The sequence below is a fragment of the Bactrocera dorsalis genome, chromosome 4 (assembly GCF_023373825.1).
Source record: "Bactrocera dorsalis isolate Fly_Bdor chromosome 4, ASM2337382v1, whole genome shotgun sequence".
Taxonomy (NCBI): Eukaryota; Metazoa; Arthropoda; class Insecta; order Diptera; family Tephritidae; genus Bactrocera; species Bactrocera dorsalis.
In genome coordinates, this window is record NC_064306.1 from 30,044,646 (window position 1) to 30,072,436 (window position 27,791).

The following is a 27,791-nucleotide window of genomic DNA, read 5'->3' on the forward strand; positions in this document are numbered from 1 at the left end:
TGGAACCGCCTTTTAGGTTCAGTCACGCACTGAACGCCATTAACAATGAAGCTATTAACACCTTCACATACTCCCACCCAGCGAATGGCGTATTTGGAGTCGAAACTTCGTGATGGATACTGTAGGTGGTTCAATACCTACTTAACCAGAATATACCCGCAAAACTAAACGTTTGTCTTGCATGTAATGAATCCACAACCAGGATTTAGTTAACCGCCACACCAATAAAGACAATCTGTTTTTGTTTTGAATTTAATTTTATAATATTTTTATAATTAAAAGTAAAATTAGTATGATTTTTATAGAAATTGCAATAAATTTTCTATTTCATTTCCCAATAATTTTTAAGTGGCTACACCGCAGGAAGTCCGGTTCCGTAAAATTTAAAATTTATATTTCCATTCAAGCAAAACAAAGCATTTAAATTTTTCCACCACCTTTGCCAAGCGACCTAGTCATATTCACCACAAACACACCACGTACGAATGTCAGCATGACAGCCACACAAGAGACTGAAATAGCAACAGCTGTCAACAAAGGAAAGGCGAAAATGAGAAATAAAGCGTCAAAAAAGAAGGAATGCGCAGAAATCGCCGGCGTGAACATTTTTCTGAAGGTAAATTGCAACGGAAATCGATTTATTAATGGAAAATTACATAAATTTTAGGAAACCGTGCCCAAAAAGTCATATTATATTCTTGACTCGTGTGTGAGAAGTGAAAATAAGTCAATAAATACAGTGGAGAGCCGAGAATGAATCATTAAAAAATTGACTGGCTGTGCGTCTGCTAGCGTGGCTACGCTTGCTGCAAGCGATGTCTACATAGGCTGGAGCTTCTACATATATTATAAATGTTTATACAATACAAATCAACTATATGCTAAATTATTTATCTAATCAACAAACGTATTTTGTTGAGCGGAAAGAGTGGCGTGAGTATTTCAAGAGATGTGCACGTCGTGAGTGTGCTCCATGAGCGCTTGTTGTCCAAGCAAACGTCGCACAAGAAAACAAAGTAAACTCACTATTATAATTTGTTAAAAATATCAATTGTTTAGTAGTGCTCCTAGCGAGCGGTTAAAGAAGCAGTGCGCCCACTACAGTACATAGCTGGAAATATATAAATTTCGTAGTGACGTGATAATACAAGAAATTTATTTTACTTTCACACGTAAGTGTTGTTGAATAGTTGTGCGTCGCCCACGGGAAGTGACAATAAAACGTTTAAAAAAGAAAGAAAATCGAAACGTGTAAAGCTATTGACGTTGTCATGTACCTACGTCACAGAACCGCATAGTTCAACAGTCATACGAGCATATGTAGTGTATTGCGACTACAATCCCTAAACATACATCCTTTGGAACAACTAAATACGTGCTATTTAATTGCTATTAAACGTGTGTATACGATACTCTCCACAATAAACGTTCAAATTCGTATTAATTCTTTATTTTGTTATTTAACCGGTTCTTCAACCCCTTGTAGGTTATAACGCTAGCATTGGTGTCTCATTTTATTTATTCTCTTTCATTTCTCGGTTCGGTCAGACAGTTCCAATACAATTAATTAAAACTGCAGTTGGTAAAACAACAAGGGACAGTTCCCACAACTGCTCCAGTGGTCGGCAGCTGTTACACACGCACATTACCTCAAACTCAACCAGCTGATTTTGATTTGCTTGGCTGTGAAACTGGCAGTTTGTAAACAAAGTGTTATCAGCGCAACAAATCCACTCCTACCTACTCTTGCTTCACAACCAAGAAGTTATCCGCATTTCCTTTTATGCTCCGTTCGACTTTGCGCCAGTCAAGAAGTCACATTGCTTCCCTCGTGGTGAGTTAATAAAATTGTGCATGCAAGGAGTGCGCTAGTACAGAAGGACAAAATGAATATAGACACATTGCGAAACGAGTGGGACGAACTCACCAAAGAGTACAATGAACTCGAGGTAAGTAGAAGTAATGCTTTCCTTAAAATTGTTTTTGTAAAAGTAAAAGTCAACAACTGTTGCATATGGAATAAATTGGACTAGGGTTATAGTTGAACAACATAAATGCGGAAATTTATAATTTAATATTTATTGTATTTTGTTGCCATATTTCAGCACACTTGCATACATAAAACATTAAATAAAATTACGAGTTCAACGGTTTTATGTGCCTACTTACAGACACAAAGCAAGAAAAGTGAATTGCAACACATTTGCACTTAAATTAAAAAAATTGTGAGTCATTGTTAACGACGAATTTTGTAACTCCGTTATGCGTTTTAACGTAAATAACAATTTTTTCTATATTGTTAAATCGAAACAATACAAGCAAAAGCAATATAATTTCAACCAAAGGTGCATTGCCAAACATTAAATTGCATTTTAACTATGGAAGAAAAAACGACCTTCACATACATACATATGTATGTATGTACTTCATCTTCTTTACGGAAGTTGCAAAAAATATTTATTATGGTTTGCTTGCGATATTATTGATGTATTTTGACCTTTCGTTAAACTTCCGGTCCGACTATTATGCAAATTTTTTGTTACGCTTATTGAGATTTTCTCAATTATTTTGTTTTTATTATGGTTTTTAAAAAAACTGCAATATAAACAATAAATACTCGCATATTAATGTATGCATATATGTATGTATGTGATATGAAAAAAATATTGCAGTTAAAAAAAACAACAAGAAAAAACCTTAACTTCGATTGCACCGAAACTATAATACCCTTCAGAAACAAAAAAAATTCCATGCAAGAATTTGATATTAATCGTTCTGTTTGTGTGGTCTGATCCAAATAATTTGTTAGTACATTTTAGCGTTGCCTTGGGCAATAATTTATGCTAAATTTCGTGAAAACATCTTGTCAAATAAAACAGTTTTCTATACAAGAACTAAATTTTATCGTTCAGTTTGTATGGCAGTTATATACTGTTGAGTAGTTCGATATCGGTGGTTCGACCAATAAGCAGCGGAATGTGCAAAATTTCTGATCGCTGTATCAAAAACTGAGGGACTAGTATACGCGCAGACTTAATAACCCCTGTCCAGGGTATAATCAATGAGCGGACATTTTTAGTGCATATTTATCTGACAATAAAAACTTGATGTTAATAATACTCGTGCCTAGCATAAAATAGTGACGTAAATATTAATGAATTTTTTTTTTTCAAAAACTCGTGTGAAATTCGTAAATTTGTGTTGTTGAATATAATAGAAGAAATATACTTTCCACCAAAGAAATGAAAATGTTTAATTTAAAAATTTTTGGAATAGTTCATACTATAAAATTCAGTTCAAATATGTACATATTGTTATATCTACATATGTATAAGTATATAAACATGTACTTAGTTTCATATTTATAGATTTGCTTATCAACATTCTTGATAACTTAAACCAAATAATAATAAAGCACTAAATATTTTACGCATTTTTCATTCATCATAGGATTGCAATCGGCGATATATTGAGTTGCTGGAACAACTCCACAGTCATCAGCAGAAATGTTTCAATGAAATAAAACATCAGCGTTATCGGATGAATCAAATTACAGCTTCACTAAAGCAGTAAGTCGCTTTGAAAATTTATATCTATAAAAACACAAAAATAAATTTTAGTATTATTCGCACATAAACACATAAACTTCATTAATATTGGCTAGTTGTGGTTTATTTTGCAATTCAATGTCATAAAAACAGCATGCAATGCAACAAAAAAACTCGTATAATTAAGTCAATACGCTTGTCAAGGCAGCCAGACTGTCAGTTATCCAAAATCACTAATAACACTATATAAAAAGTGCTTAGTGCTAAGAAGCAGCTCTATCAGTACTCACAGTCACGCATGTAGCGAGCGGCAGTGCGGTGGAGACCATTCACCCTACACGTGACATTGCGGCTGGTTTTGTAGACAACAAATAATACAGAAAAAACATTAAAAAGGAAGGAAAATTTCGACAGTTTAATGTGCTCTGTAAACCAGCATCTGACAGACGCATGGTAAACATACAAGCGTGTGCGGCAATAAGCGTGCGCACATTTTATCGTATGAAAGACAAGAAGCTACAAAGTCCAAGGCTTGCCTATGGGCAAAGTACTTGCAAACAATATTCATAAATGTTCCGATATGAACGCACCCTTCTGAAGGGCCAAACTGGTTTGATGCCGAAGTGCTTTTTTCGCCACACACGCATGCGAATTTAAAAGTGTTAATGTGTAATGTGTATGTGCATATAAATCGCTTTGGTTTTTATTCCCACTCTACGCGCACCGCTTTGTTTTTATCGCTATCAGCAACAGCGCTTGGCTACTGATAAGCGTTTAGCACCTGAGCTTGTTTGCCGACACGATTTTAAATAAAAACACCTAGACGTTTCGATGTGCTCTCCATCAGTTATGCATTAAAACGAAATGTTTATTTATTTATTATGTTGTCCACAACCCATACCTACATACATATGTACGTGTGAGACCAATCAAATAGGGCAGTGCAATTAAATTGCTTAATGAATGTGTACAAACTTGTGGCAGCGCTTTGCCACGACTGATTGTTGCATTAGTTACGAGCAGTAAAGCAGCAAATTTGTTAGTGTTGTCCAAAGGCTTATCGCATTTTTTAATTTTTTTTATTTAACTTACACCTTCTGCGTTTTGGCACATTTTTTCGTGTTTTTGCAATTATCGCTTGCCAATCTTTGAACATTGATTGGTGATACATACATAAGTATATACATACATATGTATGTATGTATCTACATATATTGCTATAATCTATGTACATATGTATATCGTTTTCCTTGTATTCAGACTGGAAATTAAGCAAAATACTTTTTATTTTTGCTTATCATTTAACGCTAATAGGTATTTTTATTTTCTTGTGCCCCGCCTCCATACAACACTTGCTTTGTTGTGTCATTGAATATTTTTTGCACAAAATAAAACGAAATTGTCTTATGTATAATTAAATAGTCATCAAATTATACATTGAACTTGTTGTTGGTAATTAACCGAAAATTCCTGATAAAAGTCTATGTGGCCCCTGTTGAATATGAATATGTATTTGATTGAAGAGAATATTTTATTTATCCAGATTGATGTGCATTTTTAGTAAGAAGTAAAATGAATTCTGTGCAAGATATCATGCTTTTATGGTTTGTATATTATGGTGATTTCGGGCTCAAAAATTATACTTCGACCAGATTATGGACCCAAAGTTTGGAAGTCGCTGACAAAATCGGCTTTCTTCCGTTTATATGAGGTTAGATGCACTGTTGTGTTACTATTTGAATGATCAGCAGGGTTAACTAGCTCTCTTAATAAAAACCTATTGAAATTGTCGAATGTATGTACATATATATTTACTTACATACATACATGCATAAGTAAATTACTTCTTCTGACTTTCTTCCCTGCCTAGTCAAAATTAACTAGAGTTTGAAACTGGAATTCTATTCTATATCAAGCTTCTGCCACCTGCACTGCTGCATTAGCAAGTTTTTTCTAAAATATTCCAAATTTGAAAAAAGCGGTAAACACTCGAATCATTAATACAACCACCTACACATATATATGCACACACACACCCATATATTCAGTCTATCAAAAATAAAAAAAAATCTTCCAACTACTCGCGGATGCCCAAACTTATTATTCAATAAACAAATAAAGCGTTATAAATTTAGCAATAAAATTTGCATGAAAAATAAATTTTCTGAAACAAAAACAACTAAGAACCGTGCACAAATGAAATCCAACAACAGTAACAACAGCAAGTGCAATTTAAATTAAGCAAATAATATGCCAAGCTATGAAATCAAGTCAAGCCTCTCTCAACCTTCAACGTGACTCAGCCGTTGTTTGGAGCGGAGAGCCGTCTATTTGTGTTTAGCTTTTGCTTTTTTCACGTAATCAGCTGTTATGTCTATTATCTACATGTGCTTTGGTATTTGCTTTGCAAGCCTCTGTGTCGCTGAAGCTGCCGTCAAAGCTTTTATTTTATTTTCTTTGATTTGCATTTGGTTTTTTTGCTTTGTATTACTTTGTATAGAATTTTATGACGACAAGCAAAAAAGAATAGATAGAACAGAAATTGCAATGTCGCGTGATTTTTCCCGAAATAGAATAAAATACAATGTACTATATATAAATATGTTTGTATGAATGTATGTATGTAAGTATGTATAAAGCTTAGAGCGCAGAGCGTGAATATTCATTCTCAGGCGAGTGCAGTATACTCGTATGTCCCTTACTACAACAACAGTGTTGTCTTTCATGCGTATTTTTATACTCGCACAACATGTTGTTACAGGGTATAATAGTTTTGTTCACGTAAAGGTCTTTTGGATCATCTAAAACTAATCGAAATAGATATAGTGTTATGTACATTGTATCTGTATAAATATCCGGGTGTCTGTACCTATCTGTCTATCCGTGCAAGCGATAACTTCAGTAAAAATGTCTTAATGAAACTTGGTCCACGTGTTCCTTAGCAACCAAGGAGCGCGGCAGCTTCCGTAGATTTAATGTAGATTACTTTCAAACCGCTGAAGCTAAATTAACAAAACTTGCTGAAAATAAGTCCTCATAGCACCTCTTTGTACGCTGTGGAAATGGGTCAAATGCGTCAATAACCACAACCACTTTCCATAGAACGATTTTGTTGAAAACTATTAAAGGCGCGATAACTCACTGATCATGATGGTAAGAAAGGACCTTATAGGAACAGTTTTAAGAATTAGAGAATGGGGGTGTACCGCCCATCCTTACTTTAAGTTCCAACTGATTCCTTCACTTTTTAGTATGCAAATCAAACATCTAAGAAACTATCGGAAATATCATGCTTTGATTCTTGCAAGTTGTGAGAGTATAAAATATTCGGTTATACCCGACTCCAGACCTTCATTACTTGTTTGTGGTTTATTATTTTTATACCCCGAATAGGGTATATTAAGTTTTCTACAAAATTTGTAAGACCAAAAAGGAAACGTCAGAGGTCTTTTACTGTCCAAGTTAACGAGACAATCTCCAAACAAATTGTTCAGATCGGACTACTGTAGCAAAAAACGTACGAATCGATTAAAATAAAAATCATGTATGAAAAACTTTTTTACTTGTATCGAATAGTACTATAGTTTCAGTGCAACCATAGCTATAATTTTATCTTTCTTCTTTTTATAGACATTCCATACTTGTTTTTATTTTGCGTCATACATTGCACTAGTAAAATGGGATATATTTATACAACTGCTTTTGCTACGGATGAATTAGAATTGAGAGCGCGTTCCGTTTGGTATCAAATGGCATTTGAAGTCAAGAATGACGTCATATAAGAGAACCCAGTTTCAATATATGAACCGGGCCTAAGTGCGGCCGCTGTGGTCTGGTGCTCGCGTGCCTCTCCTTTTCGATCAACCAAACAATGTATAAACCGAGCCGCTAAGGGCATTTGAAGATTACGAAATTTAAAGGCGACGAATTAGGGCTCTTGTCATCTCCTTTTTGGTGTTTCAAAAATTGTTGGCATTTCTTTGTATGAAAGGAAGCTTTGGATTATCAACAGGGACGCATTATTCTATAAAGCTTCATAACTAAAGTGTCGTTTATAACACGGAAAATCCTAAAGTGCAAGATTCAGGCTCAATTTGATTTCTACACTATCCAATATTCGTATGTATATTCTTTTTGATTTCGTATATTGTTTACTATTTCATCTAAAATTGGATATGTTCAACGATTTGAGAAGATTTTTCGAAAAATAGTTGTCAACTACAGCAAGGTCCCTTAACTTGCAGAGATAGTGCTTGTTGTTGTTGTAACGGGTACCTAAGACCGTGATAGATGTCTAATACCTCGTTTACAGTGCAAAAATCTGTTTGGAAAATGTTTTATGCAACAATAACAACAAAGATTTTAGTTACGAACTCTTAATATCGATTTGCTTTTTGTATTATTTTTAAATATGTGAAAGCATACATTTTGCAAGCGAAAAGAGTCGCAATTCTGCATGTCAACATATGTATGTATGTATGTATGCTCCTATATTTATCTGCCATTAAACCTGTCGAATCTAAATTATTGATGATAAGGAATTTTTGAAGCTCTTTTGACGGAGTTTACAAAAAACAAAAAGTTCGAAGTGGTTAAATATGGGTTTGAGGTCGTTGGTCTCAGTGTCGCTCTAGTCGTTAAGTTAAGCATTACAGACAACGTTTAATACATACATATACATATGTATGTATATTTATTTGTATATGTACATATGTGTTGATATGTATGTATATTGACACTTGCGACTATGCTAGATATCTGTGGGAACTTTTTCTTCTTTTAAAAAATATTTGGGTTTAAACAAAAGATATTAAAAAAAATTTACTTTCATTATTTCTTCCCTTTGCTGCTATAGCATTTGTGTTTACATTCTACTGTGCTCTCAGCCACAAGTAACACCCTCTGTACCTGTTGCTTGGTATTTACTTTAACAATCAAATATGCATTCCGACCTTTGAGTGGCATTTGTGCAAAAAATCAAAATAAAATACGCATTTTTATCTGTCATGTTTTTTTATCAGATTTCGCTTGACAAATACATATTTACCAAGAATAAAAGTGAGAACAAAGTGGAAATAAAACAAAATCTTGGAAATAAATATTGCAATTTGCAGTGCAAAGGTAAATCCAAAGTAATTGAATTGATTGCGAATGAATTAAGTAGGAACTAAATGCATATATGTATGTATAAGTACCGCACAAGTGTAATATTTACTTACATATGTACATATACATTCATATGTATGTAGCATACGCTGAGCTGAGCGTCTTTTTCGCGATTTCACATTGCAATTTGCGATTTTAATAGCTCGTACACGTATTGCATGCGCCGGCAGGCAGTCAAGCCGTCCCCAAAACCTCAAGGTGGGTCATTAAGTCGAGCAATAAATGATGTAAGTTGTGAATTACAAAAATAAAAACAAAATACAGCTAAATTGCAGCGGCTTGCGTTTCACTCGCTCCTAGTAGAGGCGAACCTGTGAGCAATTGCTTAAGTACACTTTATTGGCTAAGCCAGGCTTGTAAAGCGGATTGCGCTCAATGACCGGTAGTACTATGTATTGCTGTTGTTTTTGTCGCACCGGCCGGCTGAATAAATTCAAATTAAAAGTGATTTAAAACAATAAAAGCATAGTTGATGTGAGAGCGCGCGTTTTGTCAGAGGCGATCGGGCGCTGCTGCTGCCCGTGTAATCAAAACAAACATTAAAAATACACAAATAAAAACAAAATAAAAATAATATGCAATTTATGCAATTATCTACAATATTTATTTGCATATTTTGTGCGCACTCGCAGCAGTTTTGCGCTTTGCTAGCTACAAGGGTGTTTTGTACGGATATTTGACCTCCAATTCGGTTTTGGTATTTAAGTTTCAGAATAAAAAATGTTAACTACAATAATAGGAAAAAAATAATCAAAACAAAAAAAAAATTAAAAAATTAAAAAAAAAAATAATACAAAAATAAAAAAAAACAAAAAAATTAAAAAAAAAATAACACAAAAAAAATTAAATTAAAAAAAAATAATAGTAAAATATCGAAATATCTTTAAATTAACTAAAAGTAAGAGTATTTAATTTTTTTTGAAAAAAAGATACATAAATAAGTAAATGATTGCAAAAATAATATATAATACAAATACTCAGAGAAAAAAAAAATCCGACGCATTCGAATTTTTTCTAATATTCTATTTTTAAACTGTCACTATTCACTCGAAATTCACTATTTGTCTTGTTTCACTTATTTGTTATATAACTATATTAGTTTACCGTTATTTTTGAAACAGTTAGTCTCTGCACGAGTTTATTTTAGTACCTTCGGTATTTTCTTTTGAGTCAGTTGTAAAAATAAGTAGAGTTGCACATGGTGTTGTCACTGACTTTCACCGATGAGGAGGTTCAGAGAGATCAACAGGGCAAAATCGGCCAAATCTATTAGTGCTGATGGAATCAACATGCTCCTAGGCTCGACGGGAGTAAGCTACCGCACCAAAGTCCTCAACCTGTCGCTGAGAGTGATCCCTAAATCCCGCCATTTAAAAGGAGTCCTATCGTCCAATAACTGTCCTCTCCCCAGTAGTGAAGACACTTGAGTCTTTGCTACTCCAGACCTTCACACACCACCTGAGTCTAGCAAACCACCAGCATGGCTTCCACAAAGTGCACAGCACCACCACAGCACCCAGTGTCATAAACGCCCAGAAAGTTCACGGCCTCAACCAAAAACCACCCTGCGAGAGACGATTCCCGTAGCGTTGGACTTGTTAAAAGCGTTTGATACAGTCAATCACACAATGCTACTTTGAGACACCGAAAAATCTACGCTCCCTCCAGGACTGAAGAGGCGGACTATGAACTACCTCAGCGGTCGTCAATCATCCACACTATTTCGAGGTAAAAACTCTAAATTGAGGAGATTTAAACAGGGACTCCGCAGGGTGGTGTCCTTTTCCCAGTGCTGCTTTACTTCTACATCTTGAAACTCCCTCAACCACCAAAGGCAATTTCTGCACCTCCTAAGCTGATGATTGTACGGTAATAACGTCGGGCAATGAAACTGATGGCATGTGCTCCAACGTAAACTGCTATCTATCCGACCTTTCTCGCTGTCTCGTTGCACGGAACCTAACATTCTGCCCCACAAACCCACAGTGACCATATTTACAAACTGGATAAAGTAGTATAGACTTGACTTAAATATTGCAGGCGATGGCGTCCAATTCCGATTGTCAATAGACCTAAGATTATACAAAGCCGCAACAAAATCCTCAAGTCGCTAGACGACAGCACATGGGGAAAAGACAAAGAAACGTTGTTGGCAACATCCAAGGGAATCGGCCGGCCGGTCCTTAGCACCTGGATGCAGTGAAAGCGGACGGCTAAACTACAAACATGCCAGAATTCTGCAATCCAAACTGCGACAGAATGCCTCTTGATGTCTCCCATATCATATCAAACATGTCCAGCGTGCAATGAGTCGCCGCATGACCCTACACATGCCTTCCTACACATCTGACACCCTTCTCTCTATGGTTCGATCCCGTCTAAACAGCACGTTTCCTGGGGTTACCGTTAGATCCTAACAGGATTAGGTTATAACAACAACAGCATGGTGTTGTCAATAAAGATGAATGTAGAAATCATAGTGTCATCTAAAAATAAATTATCTAAACGTCAAATACCCCGTGAAATGGGCATAAGTGATTGGAGTATGTGCAATACTATTAAAAATCGATTTTTCACTTTGTAGGACATGCCTTAACGAATAGCCGAGGTTATTAGCAGACCCCTTCCTCCTTCTCACTACTAAGCTGGTCCAAAACTGAACTCATATCGTATCATATCTCTAGCTAATAAAATTACATGATTCAACGCATTTATAATCAATATTTATTACAATCAGCTGTGTGCAGTACAATCAAGAAGGTTACAGAATTCCCGAAATTGTTTGTGAACACACAGAAGTTGTAAATCAAAATGTTTAGTCATTCTCGGACAGTCCAAAGTCCAAAGTAAATTAATCAATCATCAACTTTGTGGGAAATCACTGTTAAGCGCTTTGTCACCGAAGCTTATCACGAATGATATTTGCCTATATATTGCTTATATACAAACGTACATACATATGTACATAGTTCAAGCATATGTTTTACATTTTACAAATCGGCAATTGAAATGCATTTGTTTATATTAAAACTGACTAATTAATTATACATACAAACACACAAAGAGATTTGTCAACAATTAATCGCTGAATTTTAAAATAAATTTTGAGCAACACGCAACGGAAGCATGAATATCGTGTGCTAGACGAGAAACTAGACAAAATGTGGTGGATTATGTGCGGCCAATAGTTGACAGACTTGGGTAGACTACCAGTGTCTTTCTTATCTTGATTCACATAAACTTAATAACATTTTAATGAAGATGCATTGTGGTTATGATGAACATGTTTTTGGGAAATTTTTAAGTGAATACAGGGTGAAACGTATGTATAATTCCTTTTTTTTTTATTAAGAAAATCTAACAAAAATATTTATCTTGAGACTTCTGAGACAGATTTGTGGCTTTAGCACTAAAAAAGCCATTTTATACCTAAAAAAAAATGTAAAAAAAAAATTAAGATGAGTTAAATCTTAGTCTCACTGCTTCCACAATAAGAAAAAAGTTCAAAAGTCTATGACAGGGGCCCAAGAAAGGTGCCATTACTTAAACTCCGGCACGTGCAGGTCAGATTTCAATTTGCTGAAGAGCACCTGTATTGGTTAGTCGAAAAATGGCGCAACATATTGTGATCCGTCGAAACAAAAATTGTTGTATCTGGTTCCCGAGGAGGCCGACAGTATTTATGGAGGCCAGTAAACGCTTCATTTGATCCTAAATATTTTTCACGGACGGTGATACTTGGAGGTGCCAAAATCAATGTATGGGGGTGCCTCTCTTACTATGATATACAGGTCCGTTATTGTGGATTAAAGAAAACATGAATACCGAATTGTATGTTCAAATAATGGAGTCGACTATACAACCACACGTTAAATGGAAAGTGCCGTTGAAATGGGTTTATAAACAAGATAATGAACCTAAGCATACGAGCAGGTTGGCAAAAAATTGGTTTGCTCTAAATGGAGTTGAGGTTATGGGTTGGCCGGCTCAGTCACCGGTCCTCAATCCAAATGAGAATCTTTGGACAGAGGTCAAACAAGCTCTAGGGAAAGATAATCCGTCAAATATGAAGCAATTATGGAGTTCGTCTGTCTATATATACGAGGTATGACAATTAAGTAGTGAGACTGGTTCCATAAAAACCGTATATTTGAAAATTATTCTACAACTCTGCCATCTCCTTCAAAGTAGTCCTCTTGGACAGCTATACAGCGATTCCAGCGCGTTTTCCATGCTTCTTAACATTTCTGGAACGCTTCGACTGGGATGTCCGCGAGTATCCTTGTTACGGCCGCCTGCCCGTAATCGGCTCAAAATGGGTTCCTTTGACCACCGATTTTGTTTTAGGAAACAAAAAAAGTCACAGGGTGACATGTCGGGCGAATAAGGCGGCTGTTGCAACACGGCGATCCCTTTAGAGGCCAAATACTGGGACACGCTGAGGGTGGTGTGGAACGACGCGTTGTCGTGATGAAGGATCCAGTTACGAGCGATGTCTGGGCGCACCCTGTTGACTCGTTTTCGAAATCTTTCGAGTACTTGGCAATAGTAGACTTGATTCGCAGTTTTCCCCGGTGGAACGAATTCTTTGTGGACGATTCCACGGCTATCGAAAAAGGCAATAATCATCGTTTTCACCTTCGACTTGCTCATGCGAGCTTTTTTCGGGCGTGGGGCGCGCGAAGACAACCATTTTAAGCTTTGGCGTTTGGTTTCCGGGTCTAAGAGCACTACCACCATATACTCTTACAATTTTAGCGTACGTTTCCGAAGCTGTTTCGACCAATCTGGCGCAAAATTTTATCGCGACGCGTTGCCCTTGTTTTCGTTTTTCGATTTTCGTGACGAGCACTACAAACACACAAACTAAACAAGTTAGAGCGATGGTACATACATCAATGGAGAGGGGAGGGATGCCGGAAATAGAGAAAGGGAATTTCAAGGTCACAGGTTTACCACAAGCGCGGCAATAAAATCAGTCTCATTACTTAATTGTCAAACCTCGTACTAGTATACGAAATAATCCCACAGTTTTTGAGATATCGGTCTGAAATCTTGCACACGTCATTTTCTCCAGTAGAAACTGTTCATTTGTCAGAATTGCCGACATCGGACCACGTTAGCATAGTATACAAACTGACCGATCAAAATCAGGTTCTTCTAAGGAATATTTTGTATTTGTGCAGGGCATTATACCTTCGGTGCAACCAAACTTAACGCTTTGCATTGTTATTAATTATTTTCTTATGCTGTTTCTGTGTTTTTTATTACTTTGTGTTGCAAAAGGTCTAAAGTTTAATTACAGTTAATTGCCGGTGGTAGTCGTCAACCGGTTTCTAACTCTCCATGCCAATAAATTTAAATATCGATATTGCTTCTTATCATAATCGATATTTTAGTTTTCTAATGATCCCAATAAAAGTTTCAGAAAATATCCGCGCACTTTGCTCTTTGCGCTGACTGCTCGACGGACGGACTGCTATGTTATGTATTTACCCCCACCGTAAAATGGACTTTTATCCATCCTAAATTTAACGGGCTCAATATAGTTCATAGAACAAAACTGAAGTTTGATTAATTGTTGTTACGTGATTTTGAGGCGTCGCCACAATTATGCCACAGAAATTAAAAAAAATTAAAAATAAAAATTGAAATTCTTAGTTGTAATAATCGATGTGCGCCTGCATATATTAATGCACATTAAACGGTTAATTACTTCTTCTTTTATTGCTATTTATGGTTATTTATGTAAATATGTATATATTTCCAATTACACGGTCCATTGCAATAAAAAATTATTATTATTGCCGACACAAAGTTATCTACACGAATAATCGGTGTGTTTTTATTTCCCTGTTCCGTTTTATTTCCAGCGCTTTTTGTTTTGATTTTGCTATTAAAAAATGTATAATATTTTTATAATTGCATTTTGCTGCTCACAAAACATTAAATTCATATTTCCGTTCTATTGTTTTTGTTTTTTTGTCTACTATCTAGATGCAAAACAGCTCAAACGCCGGAAGAGAAGAGCAAAGTGGAGGAATTGAATAAAAACACACTGAAGCGTAAAGCGCAGATACACGAAATCGAACAGTCATTACCCACCAAATCGGGATTATATCTCAAGGTAAGTGTCTAACCTCATTACATAAATAGAAAATGCTATATTATTTTTTCATTATTTATAGAAATATATTTTTAATATATCTCACTTATCCTGCCTTCATTTTTTATTCTATGGTCATTAGGGTGATTCAAAATTTTTTTTTTTTTTCGTTTGGTACTCTGAAAAATAGGTTCCTAGACACCTCTAAGCTCTAAGAAAGCCTCTCCAAGCATGATAAAATTTTTTTTGAATCACCCTAATGGTCATAACTTTTTCTGCATTTCCAAATCCTTCTTAATCAAGATTTCAAAAGCGGGAAAGCTGGAAATACGAAGTTGATCAATCATTACTTGACTTCTGTTGTCAAGTTCTTATCAAATCTTTGTAGTTTTGAGGTAGTCGATAATTTTTATAATCCTGCTAATGCGTCTGCACCATATAGCAGGACGGGATTATAGAGTTTGGCCTTTGTTCGTTGGGAGAAGACTTTAATTTTCAATTGTTTACTCGGACTGAGTAGCAGCAGTTGTCAAAACTTATTCTGCGTTGGATTTCGAGGCTGATATTGTTGCTGGTATTAATACTGGTTCCAAGATAGACAGTGTCAACAGTAACGTGGGAGCCATGTGGCAGTGTGACGACTATCTCCTGGTGTTATGCTTTCGCTGCACTTCAGCAGACTGCCAAAACTAGTTCTAAACTTCGGATGGGCCTTCAAAGCCATCAGCGAAGTTGACTTCTTACAGTTTTCGCTCATTTCCGTATCGCCATTCGCCAGATTTTTCAGTTGGACAGTATCGACGTCATATTCTACATAACTACACCCTGTCAGCAGTAACAATATGTTCAATGAATGTAGAGTCCTCAGCGGCGTTGTCAAGCAGCTCTTTTGGGACCTCGAATTGTCTTCGGTTTACCCAGAGATCCATTTTTTTTGGTGTGAGTCTAGCATTAACTCGCTTCATACCAAAAACATTAATCAAAATGTTTGAGTCGATCAATAAAGAATGTTAAAATCCTCTGCTATCTCTTTAATGCATTACAAGCACTCTCTTTAACAGAGAGAGTTAGATGGACGACTCGCAAGAAACAACCTTGACCTCACCACCTTTTGTGAATGCTTTGAGTTACTCAAATACTTGAGTGCATGATAAAGTAGATCCACCAAAAAAATTTTGCAAGATTTTTAAGGTTTCCGCAACCGTGATTCCATTAGAAACTCAAATTTCAAGCAAACTTATCGTTCAGATTTTTTTCATGGTAAAAATCATCCGACAAATAAAACGCTAATTGTTATTTGGAGATCAAACTTCACACGAGCATAAAAAAATTGTTAAAAAAAACTTTATTTTTTGTCGTTTCGGGTTGCGCACGCAGTTTAAATGCACCATTCCGAGTCAAATTTGATCGGTTGGTATGTAACCTATACTACTCATCAATTTGAAACTGAAATGTCAGATTTAACCCAAGAATCGATCACAAAAGCTATCAGCATTATATAAGTTTACTTTTGGAACCACAATTGTTTAGTTAAAAACCCGATTGGAACTAAGGATTCGTATATACTCCGCTTTTGCCTATTATTTTACCTTTGACTCTTGTGATGTATGAAAAATAGCTAAACTAAGTTCCTTACCCAGTCCTTTTATGTTTAGTACCGTTTCAAATAGAATATCACTTATCCCCTTTTTACAAATAATAATAAAAACGTCACTTAATTGTATCGCATTGCAATTACGTCACATACCTTTGCTCTATTGCCGTCTCCGCTACGCTTTCATGAACTTGCATTGACCTTTCAGCGCTATTTATAATACTCGCCATAACAACAACAGTATTTGATTATATTTTCCCATAGCTTTTTTCTACTCCGTACTCGTTACCACGTTGAGCTATTTGTTTACGTTTCGTTTACGGCTTATTTATGACCCGGCAGCATTTGGCTTTTGAGACACGCTCTGGCAGATAACGAAACTGTGGGCGGGGCATTGCTGGTTTAGCTGGTGTCAACGAGCAATTTGAAATGCAAATTTTCGCCATTTGTTTACATTGGAATCCTTTCGCTCGTTTATAGTTTTCGATATGCGCGGCTGATAGGGGTTGGTGAAGTGCGGTGGAGAAAAATATTATTCTTTCAGCTCAACTATCAATTTTCGCAATTTCCTTTGGAGTGATGCTTACACATTTGAGGTCAAACGACGATGTTTATTTTTATCCTTTGCCATTCATCTTTTTTGTACTTTTTTTCTTCATTTTTTTTATGACTTGTATTATGGCTTGTAATTTCTCTTTACATATTTACGACATTATCAAACCATTTTGCATCTCTCTACTCCATTAATATTATTAATTTCAATACGTTTGTATTTTTCTTGCAGATCATTCTCGGCGATGTCAACGTATCAATTTTGAACAGAAACGACAAAGTTCGCTATAAAGATGACTATGAAAAGTTTAAATTAATACTCAACGTAATTGGACTGTTAATGGCATTTCTCAATTTGATATTCAACTACAGGTGAGTTAGTGTTAGTGTGCTGTACAGTTAGTGAAGGCGTACGTGGCAGTCGAGTCAAGCACGTCCACGTCGCACTGTGCTTTACAGCATCGTTGGTTCTCAGGAAATGCGAAATGCTCGCTTTGCTTTTAATTTTCCTGCTGCTCACCTCAACCTTTGCCATCGTCTTATGTTTGTCCTTTTCGTTGGCTTTCATGCTTGAACTTTAGCGCTTGTCCTTTTTGATGGCGCTATTTGTTTAGTACTTTTCTCTTCGTTGCGCTGTTTATGAGTCTCCCGCCTTCTTTAACCCCCTCCCACTACTTACTGCACTCATTTATTTCATCATTTTCACACCGTAGCGTAATAATTTCCGTCAAAATTATTGCTCTGCTCTCATTGAGTTTCGCAAATTGTTTTCTAATTGCATTCGAATGTCATTCCAAATATTTGTTTGCCAAAGAATTTCTACGAATTGTTCATAATTTGCTTTTCGTTCTCTTAATTTACGCTTAATACTATCTTTTTCGCTCCAAATCGCGTGGTAAAAAGTTGTTTTGATAACGTCAGGACAAACTTCTACGTTTTGGTTTGGGTTGGTACCTAAAAAATCGCATTAAAAAATAATATTTTTTAGCAGCGAGTTTTTAATTGGCTTTCCAATAAGCCGTAGTATGTCATTAAATCAGATTTTACATGAAAACTCAATTATCTTTGCTTGAAAGGAACTTGTTGTGTTAAAACAGTTTGTGTCAGCGTAGTTGAGATATGAAAAAATATTTGTTTAGGATTCATTGTTATTATTAGTTAATAAAAATTTTACAAGTTTTCAATTACATTTTTTGGTAACTCGAAAATGGCATAATAATTGAGGAAGAAAAAATTAGTAAAAGTAAAAACACTCTGAATTTTTGATGAGTTATGATATTTTACTTCATGGAAATATGCCAATGTTATCATTTATATCCAGATGATTGTACAACATTGACTTCAGGCAAACTAACCGATGGCATGAAAATAAACGACCGTCTCATCGACCTTTCTTGCTTCTCCTCTCCAAGCCTGACACATTTTCCCGCTAAATCATCTGCCATATTCAGTAATTGAACGTAGGGACCGGATCTTAAAGCGTACAGACCGGATCTTAAAACCGGATCAAAATTCCGACTGTCAACAACCCTAAGATTTTAGACGTTACATTTGACAGCCTTTCCTCCTCCTACACTCCTCACATTACTGCGTTTATTGCTAAAATATAGAGCCGCAAAAAAATCCTCAAGTCGCTAGCCGGCAACGGCTTGGGAAAAGACAAAAAAAACGTTGTTGGCAACATACAAGGCATTTGAACTGACGGTTGTTGTTGTTGTACCGACAGAAAACTTCCCTGAAGCAATTTCGAGGAATGGTGCCGAGTTGACAGTCCTGGGCCGGTTCGTTCCGGTTACTTAAACCCGACTGCGGTCGATGCACAATCAGACGGCCGGTTGTTGTTGTTAAAGCGGCAGAAAACATTTCTAAAGTAATTTCGAGGAATGTTGTCGGGTTGACAACTTAACCCGGATAAAAATTCGGGTCCATTCCGGCTACTTAGAGCCCGCTGCTTTGGGAACGGCCATAAACTAAGATGCACCTGTCGCCTGAATGTAGTGAAATGCAAACGAGGAGGCTGCAAACGTGGCAGAATAATGCACTCCTCTCCAAGTAGTTTCTGCTTGACAAATCTTGACTTTCCACGACGGTCGGTTTACGTAACCGCAATTATTATAATTTTTGTCTGTAAAATGGTAATCCGGCAACTTTCCGCAAAATTTAAAAATTGTTTCACTAGTCGCATTGCTTTTGGCTTTCTTGAAATTCCTTAACATTTTTAGGGGAGTTAATATTTTTCACTCTTATCAGTCCCTTTTAACTCTCTTATAATATTCATGACTCTTGTTAAAGAGTATTATAATACCACTCATAAATCATTGCCTACATTTAGGTGCATAACTCATAGTTTAGCACAGGCCAGCACCTAATCATTGCCTACATTTAGGTGCATAAATTACAGTTTAGCACAGACCAACACCTAATGTAATTGTACATTGAAAAAATTTTTCTTCTCATTAAATATTCTTTCAATTACATTTATATTTTGTTAAATAAAGATTTTGTCCACCCCTCCTAATCTAAAAGTTTATTTTTTTTTAAATATCTTTAACTAATTGGAGATTTATTTAATAATAATAATATATAAATATTACTTTTCGCAAAATTTTTCTCAATTATATTTTTTTTTTTTATTTCATTATTTTTTCACTAAACCTTTCCTCTAAACCTCTCTTAAACTACATATAACACTAATATGACACTTGTTGCCTTCCACCCACAGGGCCCTAGAGCTGGCTTACATATTCCTGCTGGTCTGGTATTACTGCACCCTCACCATACGTGAATCGATACTCAAAGTGAACGGTTCGCGCATCAAGGGCTGGTGGCGAGCGCATCATTTCATCTCAACCGCCGCTGCCGGCGTATTGCTTGTGTGGCCGCAGGGCGAGCACTGGCAGTTGTTCCGCACACAATTCATGTACTTCAATGTCTATATCAGTAAGTAGTCAAGTAGCCGTAGCCAAGCTGCCGCGACGCAGACGTACTTATCATGTCAACAGTATCATTTGTATTAGGCGCGTTTAGCCTTAACGTAAACACACCCAATACACACACCACCAAACTGGCTGACTTACAAATTGCTGATTTATTTGCCGTGCTATTACCTATTTATTATATGCAACAACAACAATAATCTTTTTTTTTGCTTTCTCCACATTACAGACATTGTGCAGTATCTGCAATTTGGCTACCAAAAGGGTTTGCTCTATCGACTGAAGGCGCTCGGCGAACGTCACAACATGGATATCACCATTGAGGGTTTCCACTCGTGGATGTGGCGTGGCCTGAGCTTCTTGCTACCATTTCTATTCGGCGGCTATACATTCCAAGCATACAATGCATGGACGTTGTACAAGTTGACAACGTATCCACCGGGCGCACCGTGGCATGTAAGTATATGCTTGAAATGCGACTGCCGCTACTTGCCGTAAGCGTCGCATACGTCAGTCTCTTAAGTGAGCGCTTGTCAAGGACATTTAATTTGCTGTTGCTGTATATTTGTTGCTTGCCCGCTTGGCTGACTGGCTGCCTGTGTGATTTATTGAGTGGGTACTTGAGTGACAGTAGGCAGCAGCAGCGTGCCAGGCGCCTTGCTGCAGGCACATCTACACTTGTGGTGCAACTCAAAGCGTCTGCACGTGCCTCATGCATATGCGGCTGTGTGTATGTGTCCCTTGATTGCGTGCTGGGCTTAATGCATTGATTGATTGTGCCTGATTTGCTGGCTAATTGATTAATACATTTCAGCTAATTCGCATGCGCTGCTGCTGCCTGCGTGTATGCGTGTGTGTGCTTAATCTTTGTTGACTTTCCGCCTTTTATCGAGCACTCACCGTTTTCTGCATTATTTAATTTGGCTGACTCAACCATTTTTCTTGTTGCATTTCGTTTTTCTTTTTTTCGTGTTTGTTGCACTGTAGGTGTCGGTGATGTGCGGCTTCTTCCTGCTGCTGTTCAGCGGCAACATTATCACCACACTGTTGGTGGTGCCGGAGAAGATACGCGAACGTGCCAAGGAACGCTATCGCCTGCAGTCTATGGGCACATCGATGAAATTGCGCAAAATGATGAGGGTGAGTATGGAATGGTTGAATGCCAAAGCATTCACTTAAATTTGTATGTGTTATAGCGCTTTAATTATCCATCACACTGCATACTAGCTAGCTTTATATAAGAAATTTCATAAATTTAAGACAAAGTTTGTATGATCTCATTTTTTTCTGCAAAAAAATCTTGTGGGTTGGATTTAAGTTCAAATCTTATATATTATTTGGTTTCCGATATTTATGGGCTGTAGTATGTGACACCTGAGCTTTTTACAAGCCTAGAGCTTTCATTTCTTATTGCCTATTTCTTTCTATTTCTCTACATTGCTAATTAATAAATATTGCAAAAATTATAGTTTCGCTAAAATAATAATAATAAGACGACTTTGAAAATAATGCTTTGCAAGCTTAAAGCTTCAAAAACGCTTTCAACTTTTAAATTATTACAATTATGTTATTATACATTATAAACTGCGTTTAGAAATAATTTTGTTTAAAGCTATGAAAAAGCTTTTATTTTACGATTCAAAAAGAAATTGAATTTAAAATAACTCAAATAATGAAAAAGCTTTTTAAATAAAAATAAACTGCGTATAAAAACAGCTTTTGGCATAAGCTTTAAAGCTCTTTGCAACAACTATTATGTTACGATTTGTATTGTTTACTTATTTAAAGAAAAAATAAATTACGTTTAGAAACAATTTTGGTTAAAGCTATGAAAAAGCTTTTACTTTAACATTGCATTGTACGAATTATTATAATTTGTACATACTGCCATAGTGAAAATCAAATTGTAGAACTATTTTTGTAAGTTATAATCAAAAATAAGTAATAGAAAATAACCCAAATTTTGAAAAAGCGCTTTATAAGCTTAAAGCTCTGAAGAAGCTTTTAGTTTTTATTAATTATTTCATACTTTTCATAGTAAAATTAAAACTAAATTTAAATAAAAATAAACTGCGTTTAAAAACAGCTTTTGGCATAAGCTTAAAGCTTTTTCTAACAATGCATTGTTCTAAGTATTATGATTTGTAGGGTATACACCTGCAATGCAAATCATAATAATAACTATTTTTTGGGAGTTTTAAGGTTAGGCAGTAATTGAAATCAAAAATAACCGGAATTTCAAAATTTTCCTTTTTAAGCTTAAAGCTCCAAAGAAGCTTTTAGTTTATTTTTTACAATTATTTCATACTAAAATTAAAAATAAATATAAAGAAAAATAAAATTTAAAAGCGACATAAGCTTAAAGCTCTAAAGCTTTTGTATTATTGTAACTAATATTATTTGTATAGTATACGCCTGCAATGCAAATCAAATTGCATAATAATTTTTTTGAAATTTTAAGGTTAAGAAGTCATTAAAACTAATCCGAATTTCAAAAATTTTCTTTATAAGCTTAAAGTTGCGAAACAACTTTTTGATTCAAGCAGTTAACTGTCAAGTTCCGGTAAAAAAAAAAAATTGAAAAAAAATCTAAATCTGAAATAAATAAAAAAAATTGCTAAAAACTAACATATTTATATGTACATTTAGTTTTTTTTTAATTCTTTTATCTTCAAATACTTATTTTTTATTATTCTAAAGAATTATATATAAATATGTATATATATGTACATATATACATATACATATATTTTTGTAAATAAATTCCTAAATTTTAGAAAAAAAAAATTAAAAGGAATGTAAGTTTGGAAATTTATTTTTTTAATTATTTAATTTAAAAGCGAATTTAAATTTGGATAATTATTAAAATATTATTTTATTTTATTTTATTTTTAATTTTAATTAAATAAATAATTAGAAAAGTTTATTTAATTAAAAAAAGTTTAATTAATTAAATAAATAATAAAAATAATAATTTTCCAAATTAAAATCATTTTTAATTTTAATTCTAAAATTTAAGAATTTACTTTAAAAAATTTATTTAAAAAAAATGTACTTTATATAAATAATAACAATAATAATAAATAACAATTTATTTAGTTGAAGTAAAAAAATATTTAAAATTTCTTCATTATTTTTAAAGTCTCATTAATTATTTTAATTAATTAACACAAATCTTCTTCCACTAATATATCTTAAGCTAACTTCTTGCCATATTTACTTTCTTTAACTAAAACTAATACTCAGATTAGTCACACCATTAATTTTTTTACTACTTACAATGTATAAAATTCTCTTTAATCTATAATTCGCTTTTAACAAAAAACATCCTAACTCAAAATCACGCTTTGGTCACAACCGCAATTACTTTGCCGTAATTTTTTGTTAATTAATTTTTAATACAAATTTTAAAGGTTTTCCTTGTAAAGAATTGGGCGATAATTAATGACTTTCTCCCTACCTCTGCTCAGGATTACATTTCAGCCCATAATCCCCGAACCCGTTAAGTTATGTTTTTTGTTAAACATTGTACTTAAACGCAAAATAATTAAAATTAGGTAATTATTGTTAAATTATTTTAATTTCCAATATTTAAATATTAAAATAATTAATAATCAAAATTATCCAGCTGCCAAAACGATTGTATTAAGCATACGAGTATTAATAATAAAAACATTTATTTCAAGTAAGCAATGTTTATAAAAAAATATAAATTATATTGTAGATAAAGAATAAAACAAATGTTTCCTCTTAAATGTGTTTTAGTTTTTAAGTAACCCAAAATACGTCTAATGCGCATGTATGTAAAATAATAAAAAATTATGCTAATATTCCTTAAGTTTTTGTGTTTTTTTGTGAGTTCGTTGTGTCTAAATTGATTTTTCTATAAATTTTAATTTTAAGTTTTTTCTTTTAAATTATAATTTTAAGTTTTTTTTATTTTATTGTAATAAATAAAAAATGATTTCGAAATTAATTTGAAAAAAAAAATTATGAAAAATGAAAAAAATTGATATATTTTATTGAAAATAATTTCTTTGTTGCAAAATTTATTTGCCATGACTAAGATGACGGCCGATTATCGTCATAAAGCTATGCGCATAGTGTAACAATGCAGAAAGCACCGGCTGTTGTGAGCACTGTTCTACTCAGTTCGTCCTCCCAGTATCGATAGCTCTCCTCTCACCAGTAGTGAGAACATTTGAGGCCTTGCTACTCCCGACCTTCACGCACTACCGGAGTCTAACAAACTCCACATGACACTGGCCACCTCTTTGCATGCCCAACCAACCCCACTCATGTGACACCCCTCTCCCTTTGGTCCGACCAGGTCGAAACAGCACGTTTCCTGGGCCTACCGTTGGATGACCTCGATGACAACTTATCTAATCCTAACCATCTTAATGGGGACTAGGTAACCGTTACAACAACAACAGAACTGAACTAAACCAGGGGTACCCAATCAATTTAATATATGGAGTCACTTTGTAATAAGAATTGAATGAAAGAAAATATTATTGTATTATTAAATTGTACAATATCTTAAAGTTAAAAGTGTTGTAAATAGTCCTGCAACCGCTTCTTATATTTAAAGATCCTTTCTAATATTTTTTTTTTGACTTGCCAAGTTATTTATGGTGCAGTTTGAAACAGAAAGGACCGACGTAATATTCTGGCCAGCGCAGGCAATGGACCTGAATGCAATCGTAGATTTATGGCGAAATATTAAACGAGTTGTAGGAATAGCAAATAGGTACATAAAGTAGGACGCAACTTTGGCTAGTGTTCAAAAATGCATGGAATTAAATCCTTATGAGACGAAGTCAGGATCTAATAGACCCCATGGAAACGTCCGTGTATGGATGTAATAAAAATAAATATTATATAAAATTTAATTTTTTTTGTTTCTCTTTTCTTTTCACTACTATTTTCGGGAACAGGCAAATTTTTTAGTTTTTTTTTAATAAATCTTTGTTAGTAAAAAATACAAATATATCAAAAACTACGTAAAAATACCTAAAAATTACTCTTTAGAAGTATAGAATTCATAGTTTGTATTTTTAATTTGATTTTTCTGTTGGAACCTATCCATGAACACTGCTGTATATACATATGTATGTGTGTATGTCCTTTCAACCGTAGTAATAGTTCATGGGCTTCAAGTCTATTGAGACATTTCCGCATCAGATCGCAGTCTTCATAAGGCTAAAGTACGAATTTTATGGCTCTGGATCGTATATGCAGCAAAGGCGACCGGCATAATGAATCGCTGATAAAAAATATAACCTTCCGAGATGTTTTTTTTTTGTTTTTATGGTACGAGGAAGCATCGAAAACCGGAGTGCTGAACTCTAATCTGCTAGATCCATTTAAGCATCAGCTATTGTACGGACGAACTGACGCCTTATCTTTTGTAAATGTCCCAATCTTATCAGAATTAGAGCTGCCGCTGCGCTGACAGTTTTCTATTTTACAGGGGACTGTTCGCCGATTTTTTTTTTATTTTTTTGTCTCTGAAGTGTTGCTTTCTATAATGTGCACATGTATTTAGTTCAACACGTAACTTCACGTAACAAAACGACACGTGTCTAAAACTGTTATTAAAAGCTTAGATATATAGATCGAAGTTACACATGCCTTTTTTAATCTTAGGTGTTTACAGACTGTGCTGATACTTAAGGTTATGGCAAGGACATGGTGTGGAGCAAACTTTAAGCTCTATTTTATACCATAAATACCATGCCACATAAAAAATAGTGGATTGGCCATAAGACGGCCGGTCGAATAGAATCTTTCAATATTTCAATTTACTAAATTTTTTGATGTTTTGTTTTAAAATTTATTTTTATTTTTTAGTTTCAAATTTTATTTTTTTAAATTTGTTTTTAATTTAATTTTTAGTTTCATTTTATGTATTCTTATATATATTTTTTTTTATATTATCACTTATTTTTTAATTTTAGTTTTTTATTATTTTTTTTCATTTTAATGTTTTGAATTTTATTTTTATTTTATGTATTTTTATATTTTTTATTAAAGTTTTATTTTTACTTTTTTTTTAATTTTAGTTTTTTTTTATTCCATTTTTAGTTTTTTTTTTAATTTTATCTTTATTTTTTATTTTATTTTGATTTATTTTATTTTTTTTATTTTTATTTTAGTTTTTCTTTATTTTTTTTTCACTTTAATGTTTTTAATTTTATTTAGATTTTTTTTTTTTAATTGTATGTATTTCTATATTTTTATATTATTTTTTATTTTTTATTTTGATTTTTTTTTTTTAATTTTAGTTTTTTTTATTATATTTTTAGTTTTTTTTTATTTTATCTTTATTTTTTATTTTATTTTGATTTATTTTATTTTTTTTAATTTAAATTTTTTTTAATTTATTTTTTTCCGTGTTTTTTTTTTTTTTTTACTTGATTTTTTGATTTGGCTTTGGCGTTTGTTTTCGTTCACCCTCATATATGCATATATGTATGTATGTATATATTACTGTTATCGTTTAGATTCGACCCACAATCATCACACTATACTAATATACATACATACAATATATGTATATATTGAACACACATAAAATATTGTGCTTAAAAAAAATTCACAAAAGTGAATAGCATTTAAACTGAATTTTAAGCATTGTAAGCAACAAGCTAGCATAAATATACATATATACACATATACATATACTTATGTGTAACATAAAGCCTTTGTTTCTATTGCCTTAAATGTCATTAATTTATGAATAACACGAATGTTTAATGAATTTCCCTTCCTCTCTCTCTCTCTCCCGCACACACTCACACACCAACAACACACTACAGAATAGCATCAGTGAAACGGACATTTCCAGCCAGCAATTGCTAGCCAATAATAAATTAGAAAACTCTACCTCCTTCCAAAACATAGGCGATGCAGCAGAACAAACAACAACAACAGGAACAGCAACAGCAGCAACAACAATAGATACGACAACAAAAACGTCATCAATTAGCACCGGTAATGCAATCACACCAGCAGATGGTGAGGTCAAGCAAAACCAACACAAAGCACAACAGCAACAGCAACAAGAACCCGAGCAGGATGTGGAATTGACGAAACCAGAGGATAAGAAGACCAATTAAAAAATGTAGCAGCTCCACCAGCCCGAGCAGCGGTGCAGAGTGTTGCAGAGTGTGCTTGGGTTCTTTCAATTAAGTGAAACCTGATATTTTCAAGGTTTGATTAGTACACAAAATGTAGAAAAAAAATTAACTAAGGAACGAAAAGAGATTGAAGGAAATTGCATACATACATACATACATATGTATGTAAGTGTAGTGAAGTAAAAACAAAAAAAAAATTGAACATTTTCAGAAAATATATCAAAATGAATTTTATTATTTGTGATATACCAGAAAATGCTCACATAAAGACCAACAAAAACAACAATTTTAAATAAGAGCAAAATGTGGCGTCTTTGAAAGCGGCAAATGTGTTGCACTATTACTATGCGTAGTAGACCCCCTTTAATTTTATAGAGCAACAAAAACACCTTTCATTTAATATTAGTACTAAAAATAGTGAAAAATATCAAAAAATATAGAAAATGTAATGAATTGTATTTGTAAGCAACTCTTTTTATTTATTGCAATTTTTAAATAAATGTGTGATTGTGCTTTTTTTAATACAAAGCATAGTAACTACTACTATAACCACAACTAATTTTAATTGTATGCTAAAGCAAGCAAGTGTTAAAGGACACACCTAATGTGAAATTTTAAAAATTTGATTTTTTTTTTCATTTTTCAAAAGTTTGTACCTTTAAGGATAATATAGTAGAATTTTAAATCCATAATTCAAATTGTTTTTGAGTTACTGACTTTTAAAAAGTAGCTGCTCAGTTCTAT

At 34.0% G+C, this 27,791-nt stretch overlaps 1 protein-coding gene across 9 annotated transcripts; it reads left to right on the forward strand.

Annotated features, from left to right (window-relative positions):
- Positions 1 to 511: 511 nt before the first annotated feature.
- LOC105224217 (transmembrane protein 120 homolog) lies at positions 512 to 27,596 on the forward strand. Of its 9 annotated transcripts, XM_049456262.1 has the most exons (10): positions 1,023 to 1,172; positions 1,553 to 1,741; positions 1,777 to 1,949; positions 3,451 to 3,569; positions 14,712 to 14,841; positions 17,199 to 17,338; positions 19,689 to 19,906; positions 20,132 to 20,358; positions 20,890 to 21,042; positions 26,727 to 27,596. In XM_049456262.1, the coding sequence occupies exons 3-10, from the start codon at positions 1,887 to 1,889 to the stop codon at positions 27,024 to 27,026; spliced, it is 1,350 nt and encodes a 449-aa protein (XP_049312219.1). In that variant the 5' UTR covers positions 1,023 to 1,172; positions 1,553 to 1,741; positions 1,777 to 1,886; the 3' UTR covers positions 27,027 to 27,596. The 9 variants fall into 9 exon arrangements, with proteins under 9 accessions (XP_049312220.1, XP_011200530.2, XP_011200532.1 ...); XM_049456263.1 differs by lacking the exon at positions 1,023 to 1,172 and adding an exon at positions 512 to 616 and having other exon boundaries at positions 1,549 to 1,949; XM_011202228.4 differs by lacking the exon at positions 1,023 to 1,172 and adding an exon at positions 673 to 933 and having other exon boundaries at positions 1,553 to 1,949.
- Positions 27,597 to 27,791: the final 195 nt, after the last annotated feature.